This window comes from Chionomys nivalis, chromosome 18, assembly GCF_950005125.1.
Source record: "Chionomys nivalis chromosome 18, mChiNiv1.1, whole genome shotgun sequence".
In the NCBI taxonomy this organism is placed as follows: domain Eukaryota; kingdom Metazoa; phylum Chordata; class Mammalia; order Rodentia; family Cricetidae; genus Chionomys; species Chionomys nivalis.
This window is the reverse complement of record NC_080103.1, coordinates 60,868,333-60,885,292: the sequence shown is the minus strand read 5'-3', so window position 1 is coordinate 60,885,292 and position 16,960 is coordinate 60,868,333. Positions and strand designations below refer to the sequence as shown.

Below are 16,960 nucleotides of genomic sequence, written 5' to 3'. Positions count from 1 at the left end.
TCTGCCGAGCCTCTCACCCAATGCCCATGAATCATAAAGGTGTTTCATTCCGACTGGAGAAGCGGCCTTGCCATCACACCTGTTGGATTCTGGACAATGTTATTAGTAAACTCCATGGTTCTCATCCTGGCCAGCAGTAGCTCTCCAGGGCATCTTCTGCATGTGTATGGACTTCTTCCTTTGTGGAGTCCACATATCTTCGATACTTTGTCTTAGGAACTACAATCCTTTACCCATCTGACTGTTCCGTCCTCTAAACCAAATGCCCTTTCATCTCCAGGAACTGGCTAGTAACCGTCTGAGCATTCCCTGGCATGCCACAGCTTGCAGATCTGAAAACACTGGTGCCTATTGCAAGGCTCATTGAATGTCCTGTCTCAGTGGACTTTGTCATTCAATGCTGATGTCCAACCAGATTGGTTAAATCACCAAACCTTTGAACTATCTATGGTTACATTAGAGATTGTACCAATGTTTTGAACTATCTGTGGTTATGTGAGGGCTTATTCCAAAGCTTGGTCTACCTATGGCTGCATTAGGGAGTGCACCAACATTTTTGTGACTTGTAAAATAACATTTGCATCTTTCATGATTTTCATGTCTTAGATATGAGGGTGAGCTATCCAAGTCTCCTGAACTGAGTAGTCTTAAACACTGCAGCGTGTTAGGCAGGATTGTGGCCATCTCAGTTACTGACAGGAAGAGGATCTGCCTCCACACTCCTCCACAAACCCCATGGTTTACAATGTACTGTTATTGTCCAGTGCTCTGTGGTCCTGTTCCTAAGATGGCTCACACAACCAAGCATAGTGCTTCCTTTAGAAAAAGAGGGAAGGAGCAGATCAGAAAGAATGTATCGAGTGAAACCACAATCTGATTTCCCTACGACTGTCAATGGCACTGCACACATTTGCCTCATCGTAGACGCTAGGAATAAGTCATTATGTCAGCCAAGCTCAAAGGAATTAGCCTTGTGGATAACCAATACCATTTATATTATATAATTGGGTACTATGTATCAGTGACTCTGACAGACAGGTGCAGGGATGCGTGGGAAGACGGCTTGCTATGTCTAAATGATGGGGATCCAGCACGTGATTTTTGCGTGGTGCTAGACTCATGCTTAGCACCATCTTTTCCTAGAGAGAAGCAGGGAAGAACTTGAGAGCAGCTCCAGGGGCAATTCTACTTTTCCAAGCTAACGGCAGTCCTGCTTAGAATAGGGATTCCTCGTATATCTCACCTGGGTTTCTCTGGTGCCCTTAGTGTTCAGGGGTCACTCAGGGAGCTTGCTAAATAAACCTCTGCACATACCACAAAGCCCGGTTCTACCACAGAACTTAGGGTGAGTTCCGAGTTTATTACATACAGAAAAAGAAAGGGTTGAAAATGAGAAAACTTGCATTCCTGGTACAGTGTTGCTTCGGCAAATTCATTGTTGTTTTTCAACAGCAACATAAATTAGACCTGTGGATATTGGAACAAACCTGCCAAGGGTTGTTTGTGCCCAAGTTCTAATATGTGCAAGCCACGGGGTGAGCTTTGAAAGACCAAGACTGAGCCCAAGCCATGGGTATAGCTTATCCCTTTCGGGAGCAAAAACTGAATCTGAGTTCTGTTTCACAGTCGCTGGAGTTTTTGTTTACACCCCTGAACTTGGGTGAACAGGGCTTAGGATGGTTTCTGGGTTTATTGTATGTGTCTTCTGTCCTGTAACATATCCCTGGATGACACGTGGGAGGTGTTTGCTGTAACAGGCTCTTAGTCTAAAGAGCACATGATCTGTTTTATGCACGGTTTCTGTACCTGTCGGACTGTGGCGTTCCTAATGGCTGAAGCGTCTCTACACCTGTGGGCACGCTGATCTCACTGTGACACTCTGAGGTATTTGGAGGCAACATTTTCAGCATTACTGTTAAATAAGGAACCCTCAAGGAACAATGGACGACTAACATCTGTTGTCCTACAGCAAATTAACGTCGTATCCTGCAGTTCATCAGTCAGTCAGTTTTCTGGCGTTAATTAGTGGGAAAGCTCAGAAAAGGAATTGCTGGGTGTTCTAGATGTGTGCTTACAGCTGTACTGACCCTGAAACTTCATTGTTCACATTGTCTCCTTTGTATTTAAACTGAGCTGCTAGAATCCATTAATTACTGCCATAATTCCTTGGGAGGACTCACACCACTTCGCCTTGTCTGAGAGGCGCTCTTTCTGTGCCCTCAGCTGAGTTGCCAGCAAAATAGAATGAAGTCTCACACCAAGCCATTTCCACTTTTGTTTTCCAAATACTTCTCCAAAGGAGCTTTCTTCGAGTAGAAAAAGAAATGGGAGGAGGGTCAGCTTGAAAAAAAAAAGTCCAGAGAAAATTGCTTGCCAGGTATGAATTCCTCTTCCATATGATGTCCAGGCTGCATGCCAATGGGTCTGAGGACATCAGTGGGAAGAAAAACTGTAACGCTTACCCCAGTTTTCAAGTCTTAGCAGTCACAATACAGTGGAAAATGTGGGGCCTGTGGCAAGCTGTATAAATAAATCTCATAAGAAAAGATCAAGGCTTTGGAAATACATAGAACACTGTGTTCCTACAGCAGATGCCGAAAGCTGGGTTATCAGCCAGGGATTCTAAATTAAGACTCTCATGTGAAGAAGTGATCAGAAAGGCCTGTGTCTTAGGGAACCAACAGCACAGCACTGCGATGGTTGAACAGTGGTGGTAGCAGGTGTGAGCCCTCCACTTACAAATCTTTTTTGTAGGCTCCCTCGGAAGCTATTCATTAGGGTACTCTTCCTGCCTAGCTACAACTTCCTTCTCAGGCTCCCTTCCTCTCAAGTTTTAGTCATAAATGTCATGTGTGTATCTCCCCTTCCTCTGCTGTAATTTCATCAAAGATACCCTTATTTTATTGTGATGTTTGGCAGTGTACAGAATAAATGCTGTCATCAGTTTGCATTGTACCCTATCATATTCACCTCATCAAAACCTTCCTAGGCCCTCCATCATCTACTGCTGGTCCCTTTCTCATGTGTGTTGTGTGTGGGGAGATATTTCAATTTTCACTTCCATGGAAACATAGCTTAGGCATCTTTAGTCTTGCTATAATACTGTTCTTAGTAAGGACAAGAAGACATCAGCTCCACTACTCTGATCCATATGGTACCTCTCTCCTCAGCCACTGCTTTTCTTCATGGGTTCCCATCACTCCCTGAAAAATGTCAGTTAACATATTTAGTTGATGGGCTGGAGAGATGGCTCAGAGGTTAAGAGCATTGCCTGCTCTTCCAAAGGTCCTGAGTTCAATTCCCAGCAACCACATGGTGGCTCACAACCATCTGTAACAGAGTCTGGTGCCCTCTTCTGGCCTGCAGGCATATACACAGAATATTGTATATATAATATATAAATATTTAAAAAACCATATTTAGTAGAGTTTGTTTAACACACATAAACAAGGCACAAATACACACACAACTGTGCTTTTAAACTTCTTTCAAAATTTAAAAATGGTGATTTCCTTAGTGTCTTTGATAATTACCTGTGAAATCACCTTCTGGATAATTTTAAAACCAAATTTAATTTTAATGTGAAGTCATAAGGAAAGATTGCAGAAAGGAAACCTTATTTCTGTGACAGCCCGGAGAAACGATTTTCCAATAGGATTCTGTAGTCAAACACTTAATTAGAGCTGTGCCAGGTTCTCAAAGGTTATTACAGAAATGTTCAGCAATGACTTTAGTGGCAAACTCTACAGAATATAGTGCATGATTTCTTGACCTTTCTCATTCGTGACTTGTTTGCACCCAAGGGGTTTTTATGCAAACCTGAGTGTACAATTGCAACAAACATATATACAAATAAGACATATATTCATAAATCATGAAGAGACGCCGGGCGGTGGTGGCGCATGCCTTTAATCCCAGTACTCGGGAGACAGAGGCAGGCGGATCTCTGTGAGTTCGAGACCAGCCTGGTCTACAAGAGCTAGTTCCAGGACAGGCTCCAAAACCACAGAGAAACCCTGTCTCGAAAAACCAAAAAAAAACAAAAAAAACAAAAAAAAAAACCAAAAAAACAAATAAATCATGAAGAGGCTTATTTCAAAGAAATTATTTGGCATACATATAACTTTACCATTTATTGAAGACAAGCAAATTTGCATACTAATAAAGTAAATATTCCTGTTTGTCTAACGTAATATGATTGAAAGGTAAAATAATTTGATACTGGCATGCTGGGAATGATAGGTAAATATTAAAAGTCCTGTTTGGTATTAAGATATGTTTCTAGTGTATACAAAGTAAAACATTTCAGTGAACAGCCAATAATAGACTTCAATTTGGTTTGTGACATCTCAGTGTTCATTGCTGTCACATGGTGTGATGGCATAGACAGTACAAGGAACACATGTTTAGAATGTAGGCTGCAGTGAAAGATTTTCCTGGTACCAGTGTTTCTGTGACCCCCACATTCAGCTACATGACCTGCAGAAATGATAACCTCACAGTTTTCTGAATCTTGGATAGAAAGATTATTCATATGACATTCATAAAAGATCTCAAATGTTATATTTTAAATGGGAAAGCCTACAGAAAATACAATGAAGAGGAGCTTAGTAAGTACAAACCCCATGCTTTCATCTAAACTGCTCTACCAGGAGCACACACTTCCATTAAGACACAGCTGCTTTAATTGAAAACTGGAAAATGGTGTTCAACTCTTCAATGAATGGTTGATTGCAATGGAAGCCAACTGTTCTGGACAAGGGCAATGAACTGCCTAGAAAGAACTAGAAGCAACTAGAATTAAAGTGGTTAATTGAGGAGATAATACTACAGGTGCTCTTACTCTGGAAGTCATAACCTACACAGTGTGATATTCCTGCCTATCTTGCCTAGGTTCGTTAAGCTGTCTACTGCAGCAATAATCATTTGCTGACAGCTTTGTCTTCTCATTCCCATCCCTTACCACTGCCATTCCTGACAATACTTCTATATCTGAGACATTCAAAGGCCCATTCTCCAGCTTTGGACCAGCAATTATCTAACTCATTTTGTTGCCTCTCCATGAATATGCCTGTAATTTCTAGCCTTTTCCTTATGGGGTCCCAGAGATGTGGCCATAGACACTAACAATATCCTTTGCCTTTCAATTCTTTTTTTTTTTTTTTTTTTGGTTTTTCGAGACAGGGTTTCTCTGTAGTTTTGGTGCCTGTCCTGGAACTAGCTCTTGTAGACCAGGCTGGCCTCGAACTTACAGAGATCCGCCTGCCTTTGCCTCCCGAGTGCTGGGATTAAAGGCGTGAGCCACCACCGCCCGGCCTTTCAATTCTTTTAATATCTTCTTTTCCTCTCCTCTCCATTTCTGTCCTCATCTTCAATCAGTAGATGGATGAAACTTGTAACTTTGTTCAGAATTTTACTTGGGTAACACCTATTTCTCACAGCACGTATCATCCACTGCTCATACTTGGCTGACCTGTAGCCTCAGGGTTTTATCTGACTGGCTTTATTTCTTTCTTACTCGGGGAGTTAATGCCTTAGTGTGAAGAAGTTGGTCATTGGTAGGTAAAAGCCAAGGTAGGAGGCTTGCAGATGTGAGCATGTTTCCTATGGAAAGTCATGCACAGATCAAAGCAATTGCCCTATGAGCATGGTTTTCTCTGAATACATGACAAAATAAAACTGAGACAGAGGTCAAGTGGTCACCTTCTTGGGTGCTCAGGGCAAGAGCAAGCAAGCAAGCAGCAGAGAGCATGGCTTGCAGTTGATTCTCATGGACTTTGGGCAAAATGACAGGGCAGCATTAGCTATGTGGATATAATTAAGTTAATAAAAGTGGGTTAATTTAAATGTAAGAGCTAGCTAGTAATAAGCCTGAGCCATCAGTCAAACATTTATAATTAATATTAAGACTCTGGGTGATTATTCCAGAACGGTTGCACAGGAGAGAAATATCCATTTACAGTTCTCTACTATGATTTCTTCAAGGCCTGGGAACCATCAACAAACACTCATACATTCTCCTGTTACCCTAGACACAGTGAGAAACAATTATTACATTCTAATGTTGACTCCAGATACAATGACTCTATTAGATTCCCACTCCAATTATACTTCTGTTGACTATTCTCACCTAAATCTGATAGGGCTCACAGCCTGTAGACTGTTCAGAGCTCAAGTGATAATACCTGTTTCCAGTTTACTATTTTGCAAGAAATTTTATTATGCTATTTTGATAAAAAGTGTTAAGACAGTATTCTTCTACAGTTATTTGAAACAGTACTGAAGGAAGGACACTAGTTAGTTCTGGCTCCTTAGCCCTGAAATAATCACACAGAAACCAATAATATATTTAAATCACTGCTTGGCCCATTATCTCTAGATTCTTAACGGCTAGCTCTTACATTTTAATTTTACCCATTTCTAGTAATCTGTGTATCACCACATGGCTTACCAGGTAAAGTTCTGTCTGGCTCTGGTGGGGATACCTGACTTCTCTTTGACTCCACCCTTCTTTCTCCCAGCATTCAGCTTTGTTTTCCCCACCTACCTAAATTCTGCCCCTGTACATGATAGCAGATATATCTTCCTATTTTTCTCTTTGATTAAAATAGAGTAAATATCTACAATTATCATATACTTTCTGCTATTTTCCATGGCAGCAAATAGAATGGAGTAAATATCCAACTCCCTAGGATTGTAGTAGGAAGTTTATACAGTAGGTTTATCAGCACTCTCCTGTTCTGGGTAGAGGAAGCTTGGGTAAAATGATTTTAAGATGAGTTCCTGCTCTTTCTTTAAATGTCTACATAAATATATTTGTGTTAGTCCAACTGGTAGACATGTTTGCGCACCAAATATCCCATATTCCCCTGAGTCCTAAAAGAAGTTCTGTATAGAACGGCACTGGAAAGCACAACATCAAATAATCTCATATACCTGAAAATACACATTTCCCACAAGTAGTGCCCTCAATGGTTAAGTATTTTCTTATATTTAAAAATAAGCTATTAAAAGCCTACAGTTCAATAATGACTCCATGTGCTTTCATTAAAACTCACATTCTGACAAATTCTCAGAAGGCCAGTACTACATAATTAAAGGATGCTCAATCCAATGCCGACCTTCTCTGTGGCTGGATGAGTCTAAACTTGGATTGGTAGAAATCTGCTTTTGACTATTTATCTTTCTAGCAGGAAAGTGAATTATGGAACCATGTCCAAGAAATTGACTCTGCATGTTAATATTTGAGAGTCCTTTTAATAGTAAAAATTCATGACATTACTTTGTTTTATGCTATATTTAAAATAACAGAAATTATAAAGAGCTTCATCTCCCTGGCTGATTAACAGCCTCATTTCAGAGCTCCTGAGACTGGATGCCTCAGATACCAGACATGCCACACTAATGACGCTGGCATTCATTTCCAAACCGATCTACGGAGTCCTACAGATAGCTGACTTCTTCTGGTCTGGGTTGAGTCATTTGTCCCCTTTGCTTAATGCTAATGAGATCATGCCCACAGAACCAGCCTGGTGTAAGTAAAATTTTAAGTCAACAGAACGTGACGTGTATTCTGTCTCTTTTTCACCCTGATTGGTTGACCGTGTGTCACTTCATCACTCCAAGATTCCACTAATTTGGGAGAGCAATGTCCATCTTTCTGTTTGTGGGCACAAAACACAGCAGATTCTAAGGTCCTCTGAAAAACTTCAGTGCCTGACAGGTAACCTTCTGTCAATAAAAGCTATAACTTCAACTTTTATTAGGAGAACAACTCACTGTGTATACAATATGCTTTCCTGATCATCAATTTAAACATAAACTAATGATCAATTCTGGAAATGTCTAAAAATGAAGCAATGAAGCACCTGCCTATATTTTTGGACCTACTCAGAACCTCAGAAGTCCAAAAGCAGTCTTGTATCTCTTCCTTCTGGTGTATGGCACTCAGACTTAGTTCTGTTGTAACAGTGAGTGCGTAAACAACAGTGACCTAGGGAGTCATCTACCTCATAACCTCCTTCTCTTTGGAGAACCTGAGGAAGGCTTGGGGATGAGCCTAGAGAATCACTGCACCCTGATACTGACCTAACTTCTGTCCTTCAGACATTTCTTGATTTCCACATTTCTCAATGACTTCCATTTTAAAATCTAGGTTTAAAATCTGTGGTTGGAAATCTCATGGTCTCCTATAGCTCTGAGGATCCCTGGCTCATGTAAGGATGCTTGCTTGTTGGAACATGTAAGGAGTCAGGAGCCTATGCCTCCTGAACTCCTGTTTCCCATCTAATAGATTTTGGGAAAATTTCTCAGCTGTGTATCAGCCAAAGACCAGCCTATAAATTAAGGAAGTTCTCATTGAAACCAAATTCACTTTAAGGAACGGATGTGATACTATCCAGAAAAAAAAAAAATATATATATATATATATATATATATATATATATATATATATATATATATATGTCTGAGGCCAGTCTCTGGTGAAAAAGACCTGGAGAATCTTCAGGCTTGGCATAAAAGACAGTAGAAAAGGGTACTCAAAATCAAGCTACTTGGGGACATCAAGATATGACAGAGAAAATGGAGATGCAATGAAAGGCAAAGCCCTGCTCTCTTTCTGTTTACCTGTGAGGAAGTAATAAAGTTGTAAAAATATTTTCTTCCTTCTTTACATTGTGGGTAACAGTTACCACCCACCCATAATAACCCAGAAAAGATTCACATGTGATAGGTACTGCTGCGTCAATGTGGCCAAATACCCAAGCATAAAAGGAAAACAATTGAAAGCAGCAGCAAAAAGAAAACATAAGGGAAGGCAAGGCGTCTTGTTGTTCCCTTGAGATCTTGTTTCCCAAGGGTCCAATCTATGCCTTTAAAAGTCCACGTGAGTGGGCAGGACCTCATGGATGCCAGAGGAAGAGAAAGAGTACTGTCCACCCCATCACCAACTAGGAAGAAGAAAGCAAGACAGAAAGTGATCAGGGATAAGATAACTCCAAGAACCTGCCCCCATCACTTCATTCATCCCTACCTCCTAGCTTACAAATCCTCCCCAAACAGTACACCTTCTGGGGATCAGTTTTGTAATCATGAGTCCAAGTGGGGCATTTGTATTCAGACCATAGCAGAGCAGAATCTGTGAAATAAAGCTTTCCTAGACAAGCAGAGACAATCCAGTTTCAGCCACTCAGACTGCAATGAAGAGAAAGAAACCGAGGAGACCTGATAAGAGGTAGTATGGGATTTTGGATGGGGTATAAATCTTTGTAGGCAGGAAGGGAGTTCTGACTGATGAGAATAGGAAGAGAGTGTTGGGAGACATGTTCAGAAGGATGCCATCAGGGCTTGCAAGGTGGGTCAACAAATAGAGTCACTTGCTGCTAAGCCTGACGACCTCAGTTTCATCCCTGGGACCCACATTGTAGAGGGTGTCCTCTGACCTGGCATGGATGAACACAGAAACATGCATGTGTACAGGAAATAAACAAGTAATACTATTAGACTCAGGGGGACCTTAATTATCATATGAGTTTGTTTCCTAGGCAAAGGCATGAGGAAGAGGACATAGAAGAAAGCTGTGTTTCAGAATGGACATCTTGACGGGGAGCTAGGCATGGTTACTGACAAACTAAGCTCAGATGTTTGGCTGGCCTAGGAGAGGTCCCTAACACGTACCTCTTTCTCATCTAGGCTGCAGAAGTGTTGCTAGAACATGGAGCCAATGTCAATGTTCAAGATGCTGTCTTCTTCACGCCCCTGCACATCTCAGCCTACTACGGGCATGAGCAGGTAGGTCTAAACTGTGAGCTACAGCTGCTGGCGGGCTGCTGCAGGGCCTGCTTCAATGAAAGGATGTGTAGGGTGTCCTTTGGGGCTTCCTCGTAGCTCAGTGATAGATAGAGGCTTTGTGTCATATGCTCGGAGTCCTGGGATTGCACCTCACTATTGCCCGGGTAATTTATACAATATTGTAGACCCACATAAACATTCCAACGCCTTGCCTTTCGTCGCCACTGCCTTACTGCAGAAAGGAGACACTAGAGTATGCATTATGGTTTGCAGAAATGGGAATCGGGCAGCCTAAATTGGGGGGGAAATATTTTGCAGTTTTATGGCTGTCTATAGTCTATATAGTGCCTCTGATATTCATTTCTTAATGGAAAAAATATTTATGATCCGGACTTCCTAGGGATGCCTTTACACAGAAATAGAGTTCCTTGGGAGACATGCAGTAAATACCCCTGTTAAGATACCAATAGAGCAGGCACAAGACATACCACAAAGGCCCTTCCAGCGGCTCTCTGAAACAGTTGTCTTTCAGAAGCGAATTCCTCTTTTCTCCTCTCAGGGAATGTTAGGGGCTGAAAAACTCCCTCCTGAAACCCATGCCTGCTCTGGCTCTGAGCTTGTGATTTGCCTTAAAAGGAACTGGAGTTTGTGAGAGGCTTTAAAATTTTCAGGAGCTTGCCCCAGGTTTACTGTCAGGCCTGATGGTTCTCCAGGGTCTGTCTGTATGGGGGGGGGGGGATGAGAGTCAGCCTGTGGACAAGGAAGTAAGGGGCCTGAGAGGCCCAAGTCACAAGGGGAAGAGCTGAGAATGCCAGGCCCTCCCAGGAGCCTTGCAAGTAAGAACCTGAAGCTATCGGGGAGCATAGCTCTTAAGAAATATTTCCTATTGTGGGTGTCATTTGCCCCCAGTTACCAAGGCAACATCCACAGCCCAGCAGGGCAGGTTATATTCCAGTCACAGGACAGCTCAGAACAGAAGAGCTGGATTATGCATCCAGACTGACCATCCCCTAGCCATGTACTTTCTCTGCAAGGCCACAGTCCGTGTCTCTGTGAGCCCATGCAGAAATTCATCAAACCAGGCAATTTAACTAAACAGTGAAGTCAGATTTCAAAGCAATGTTTTCTGACTCTGAAGTCTGTTGATTTCCCACCTCTGCCGAGTGAAAGACAAGCAGTTCCTGTGCTGATTTCAAACACTACCCCTTACCTAGTTTGGGGGGAAAAAGCTGAAAGGAACTCAGAAACACAAAAGTAAGGAGATAAGCAAATAAAACTGCTGCCCTTCAGATGTGTAATCTTTATCTTCTTCTTCTTCTTTTTTTTTTTTTAATGGATTTTTCGAGACAGGGTTTCTTTGTAGCTTTTGGTTCTTGTCCTGGAACTAGCTCTTGTCGACCAGGCTGGCCTCGAACTCACAGAGATCCGCCCGCCTCTGCCTCCCGAGTGCTGGGATTAAAGGCGTGCGCCACCACCGCCCGGCTTAATCTTCATCTTCTTGTAGACTCTTCCACAGCGCTCCCTGAGGAGTCCGTCCTCGTCCTGTGACGTTCTGGTCATCATACCTTTGTGACCCTGCTAGCTGGCATATGCTTGCACACCCTTGAGACTGTGAAGCCATGGCCCACATATCATCTCCTCTGGTGCTCATCACAACCTGGGAGTTAAATCTGACATGATTTCCACTTGTCTGGCAGTCCATCCATGTGTTACTCAGAATGTACCCATGTGCCTGGGGAGTCAGTCACTGGCCACAGTATCGTGCAGGCTCCAAAAGTCGGACGCTGGTAAAACCTCACATCCTGGATCTGGGCAAGAGCAGGATGTGTAGTACGCATGCTCTTTGTGGAGTCATCAACTTTACTGATTAACCTCATCACCCAGAGGAGAGATAAAGAGCCTTTGTACTTAGTGAAGAGCTAAATTTGTTTACTTTTCCTGAAAATACAGTCACCGCCATATGAATTATGCTAAAATGTGGATGGCCCTTTTATGATAAGGGACTCACTTTCTGAGTGAAGGCAGCGTACCAGCAATTTACAGAAACTGTTGTTCATTTGCTAAAATACGCTGACACAGAGAGTGGCAAATTCAGCCTACGAGCGTGCCTGGTGCACCCTGGTCCTTGTCTTTTGTTTATTCACTTAATTTTAAGTGGAGTGATAGGTGCTCATAGCAAGAGCAGTATTTCCTACGTGGGGAATAACAGCACTTAATAGACAATTGACTTCCCGGAGAGCTTAAGCTGTTATGAAGTCACAGAGATGGCGGGTGTCGGAAGATCTGCTTAGGTAGCAAAGTTCTGATGGTCTGGAAGCAAGTGTAGATCTTCCCATTAGCCGAAAGAAGGGTAAAAATGCACACATTTCTTGGATGTGTTGGCATTTCTCTGGATAGATGCTCAGGGCTAAGCCCTGTTCTGCATATCTGACAAGTACTAACTTTCTTTATCCTCAGAGCAGCTCGAAGAGATAGAGAACTACTGTTCCCATTTTAACAGCGAAGAAACTGAGGTCTCTAAAGATTAGCTTGTTGGGTCACAGTGACATTGCTAAGGTGTATGAGTTGGGCCTCCAAGTCCCTGCTCTTGGCTGGTACACTTAACAGAAAGGTCTTTCCCCATCTGCCACCAGATGATGCTTTCTTGAGAACTACTAAGAGTCTATTGCACTATATGTCGGCCACTATGCTTTGCACATTAAATAAAATATATCATCTCCTCTGGTGCTCATCACAACCTGGGAGTTAAATCTGACATGATTTCCACTTGTCTGGAAAGTGTGAGGTCCTGGGTTCCAGCCATAATGTTGCAAACATCAGGCGGTGATTACTTAACTACTCAGCTGAAGAACCCAGTGCCTACGTAGGTCAGACAGATTCCAGCTACCCACCCTGTCCCCTGGATCTTAACTTCTAGTCAGTGTGTGACACTCTGCTGGGTGGTTTGAAGTGTCAGCTTGGCACACTGTAGAACCAAGTGGGAAGAGCACCTCAATGGGGGATCGTCTATTAAAAGATGGCCTGTGGCCCTGTCTAGGGAAGATTGTCTTAATTGTTAATTGAAATGTGTAATTGCCGTGGGTGGCACCATTCTCTAGAGAGGAATCCCAGAATGAAATTGCTTTACTTTTGGACTTTTTTCAGTGATAAACTCTACTGTTTTTGACTCATTGGTCTAGGATTTTCTGCTATTTTGGGGTGAAAGTAGACAAAGAGATAGCATAGTCATTTCAGACAGTGAATGTTCTGCGTTGTGTTTCGTGGTGTTTGAGGGCAGGTTAAGACAGAGTTTAGAGTATCACAGGCTAGCCAAGAACTCACTCTGCAGCTAAGGATGACCTCTCAATCCTTTTGCCTCTACCTTCTGATGCCCCAACTGCTGAGCTTACAGGCGTGTAACCGAAGGAACATACGATATTTTTTCCCAAACTAATTTCAAATGGTGGACTCTTTTAGGTGACTAGTGTCCTTTTGAAGTTTGGCGCGGATGTCAATGTAAGTGGAGAAGTTGGAGACAGGCCCCTGCACCTGGCCTCTGCCAAAGGGTTCTTCAACATTGTTAAACTCCTGACAGAAGAGGGGAGCAGGGCAGATGGTAAGGCTTTGTCTCCCCACTGCATGCCACGCCTGCTGCATCTTCCCCTTGCTCTCCGAGGGAGAAGCGTGGACATGACTGCTCATGCAGATGTGTGCTAACAAATGTGTTCCACATGTCATAATTCATTTTTGAAAGTTTGTTAAAATCAAATGAGAATATTTCTTGGTACCCTTCAACTAGTTTCACTCACACTCAGAACCCTGGTGTTAAGAAGGAATGTTCCAGATAGATTGGTCCTATCAACTGTTATTCACTGATATTTTCCTTCAGTTGAGCTATAGCGAACAGACAGAAAATTCAGTAAATTATGAGCCACTAGCTCCAAAGGTAACTGATCTTCTAAGCTCTCCTGATCCAGATCCCTTTATCTCTTCTCAAACTCCACAAAAAAAAAGAAAAAAAAAGTTTTATTGTAACCTTATTTTTAAAAATTTTCTGTGTGTATGTGTGTAGTGTATGTATGAAGTGCATGACTATGTGTGTGCTCATGTCCTCACAGTCACTTGTAGATACTAGGAAAACATTCTGTATCCGGTTCTATTACTCTCATGTGGTCCCTTGCTATAAGGTTACTCTATGAACCTAGAACACATGGTTAGGAGCCAGAACTCACCAGCAATCCTCCGGCTTCTGCTACCAATGGCAGCGGGGTTACAGGTACTCCTGAGTAACACCAAGTTTTTTACGTGGATACTGGGATTTGAACTCAGGTCCTCATGCTTGTTCAGTAAGTATTTTCACTCTGTGAGTCATCCCCAGCTCCAAGTTTTGCTTACTAGGGTAATCTTGACATTTATCCACATCACTGCAGCAAGCAGAGCCTTATCTTTCCAGCTGCAGAAGACTCCAAATGTGCTACCATTTGCACATCCAACTTCCTCCCGCCTGCAGTTTAACATTTGTGCCACCATGCTGTTATGTTGGTTAGCAGATGTACTTATCTCTCTTGCATACATATATAGTGTAGAATTGCTGAACACAAGGGTATGCATATGCTGAACTGTTAAAAGATTTCTGTACAGTCTCCCAAGGTGTACCATATATTCCGTTTCCTCCTGACAGCCTGCCCAACAAAGACGTTCCATTGTTATACTAAGAGTTGATAGGGATACAATTCTAGGGTCATCAGTTTTGTGGGGGTTTTTATAATTTCTAAAAATATTAAATAAATGTTGGAAAGTTGATTGAAACGAGCATTAAAGAAGATTCCCTTCTAGACTTTTATTTTTCACAGATTCACTAAGAGCCACATCTGGTCATAAAGTTCTCTCAGGCATATCCAACCTCCTCCCACCAACCCCCTAGAGACCTAATTAAATGTGCATCAGTGCGAGCTCTTGGCCTTTGCAGCAAGAATGATGCACAGTTCCAAAAGGACACAGTTGTCAGGCACATAGAGCTGCCAGCTCCATGGGTCCAAAATTCAAATTGGTAATCACTTCCTGAAGCTGATCAGTGTTCCATCCAGTGGTGAGGAAGTCCAGTGACTCACTGACTGCAACGGGGTGCAGCGACTTGTAGTTCCTGTCAGAATCGGCCGCTTCATTTTGTAGTTGAGCGACCCCTTTTGCATTGTTTTCTGTGGGCCTTTATGTAACAACTCGGGCATCTACATGAGCGGATCATCACAAACAGCGTGAGCCGTCAGGACAAAAGCAAGGTGTGGACCTCATTTAAGTGGTCCTGGGCAGTCATTCATTCTCCCAGCGTAGGTGAGCCGAGGTGCAGCTGTGGGAAGCTCTGCAACATCATTACATTTTCGGAACTGCCTTGCTCTTCCGTGGGATCAAGTGCATCCCTCCTCCCTCTTACTATCCACCCCAACCTCAGCTTTTTGTTCTCCCGCGCAACTCCAAAGCCTGGCAGTGTCAAATGAGAGCCATTTATGATCAGCATGTCTCCAGGATCAAAAGACTCTTCTGCAAAAGGCACGGAAATCTGAGCAGCCCCACACTCCCTCGTACACCTCAACTGCACCGTATAATTTCTAGCATTTTCTTTCTGACACACACAAGTACCACATTCTTCCTACTCAGTCTTGTAAAATAAAAAACCAGCATGGCTCAGACATTTAAGTTTCTTGTTTTCCTTCTAGCACACTTGATACTAAGCCCACTTTGCACTCCAGTGATTGCAGCAAACACAGTACACCGTGCTTGTGAGATGGAAGGCATGAGACTCACCATCAGTGAACTCACCTTTTCAGAAATGGAGTTGACTCTCAAGATGATTTATTTAAACTCTGACTTTTCTCATAGTAAATGGACATATGAGCAAGATTAAATAGATGGCCCCCAACGAAGAACAAATTGCTGTCTAGTGTTTACAGTTTGTTTCCATGGAAATGGAATGCCATAAATGAGAATATATTCAGGTTACAATATTGCCCAAAATGTACTTCAGAAGACAGTCACGTTAGCTCACTGTATTTAAGAGACTGGCCTATTCAGTCGGGTGTTTTCAAGTCTCAGGGTTGCTCTAGTAGGTCTTTTGAGGCAAGGAGAAAGAAAAAAAAAAAACAGAAATCCTCATGGAATGATGTTGAAATACTAAAACAGTCCTTAAAATTTATCTTTTTCAGAAAGATGAAAATAGGAGCTTTTTAATTTTATATTCATTAATATTTTCTAACTCACTGTTAAATACTTAAGTTCCTTAATATAAGACCCTCCTTTAGTGTGCTACAGGCTACTGCAGAACTCTTTACAAATCTCTCAAGATGGGGCTGGAGAGAAGACTCAGTTACGGAAAGCAAGCAATGCTCACTCAGGATGTGAGGTCAATTTCCAGCATCCTCATCAGGTGGCTCCCATTCTTCTTTAGATTCTTCAGTAGAGACTCCGGAACCCTTGGGGAGGCTCCTGATGCTCTGGGTTCCAGAACAGACTCGTGCCGTTTACTTTGCCTGGCTTCTCACAGAGCATAGACAAAAGAAATCAAATGATTTATAAAGAAGCAGATAATCCAAAGAACCAGGGTGTTCTGAAGGATGGGTGTTCTGGGGGATGTGTGTTCTCCTGAGCCATTGCTCGCAGTCTTTGCAGGACACAGCTAAAGCTTCTTTGTTTGCCTAAGACCTTACGGGACAATCAAACAGAGAGGCTGTCAGCAGCTGCAGCAGATAGAAGGCAAATCTGCATTCAAAATCCGCATCCATTAAGTGCTACATGACGATATGTCAGTAGTCAAAATAAGCTACACACACTTTTGAGTCACTGTGATCTTCCATCATGTTCCCTTGAGACTCTTCATCATCTAAAATCATTCCTTGTATTTCTTCTGCTTGTATAAAACCATCAAACAATAAGAGAATTTGGACAAAAAAATTACAAAAAAACAAATGTGTCTAGAACAGATGATCCCACTATTCTATTCTTCAGATATTGCGTTAAAGTCAGATCTAGAATTGAGCTGTTTGATGTTTAGTTTTTATTAAGCCTGTCTTGTAACAAAACTTAATGTTATTTAAAGATATATACTATGTATTTATAGTTTATTAGTTTTAACAAAAAATTATAAGAGAAATTAGGATGAAATGATATTCATTAAATGTGTGTGTGCACAAAGTGT

At 42.2% G+C, this 16,960-nt stretch overlaps 1 protein-coding gene across 1 annotated transcript in view; it reads left to right on the top strand.

Annotated features, from left to right (window-relative positions):
* Positions 1–16,960, top strand: part of Tnni3k (TNNI3 interacting kinase) — a 216,177-nt gene that overhangs the window by 46,804 nt on the left and 152,413 nt on the right. The window contains exons 6-7 of the mRNA XM_057793011.1: positions 9,694–9,792; positions 13,249–13,387. Coding sequence (XP_057648994.1) covers positions 9,694–9,792; positions 13,249–13,387 — 238 coding nt within the window. The remainder of the gene's footprint in view (positions 1–9,693; positions 9,793–13,248; positions 13,388–16,960) is intronic.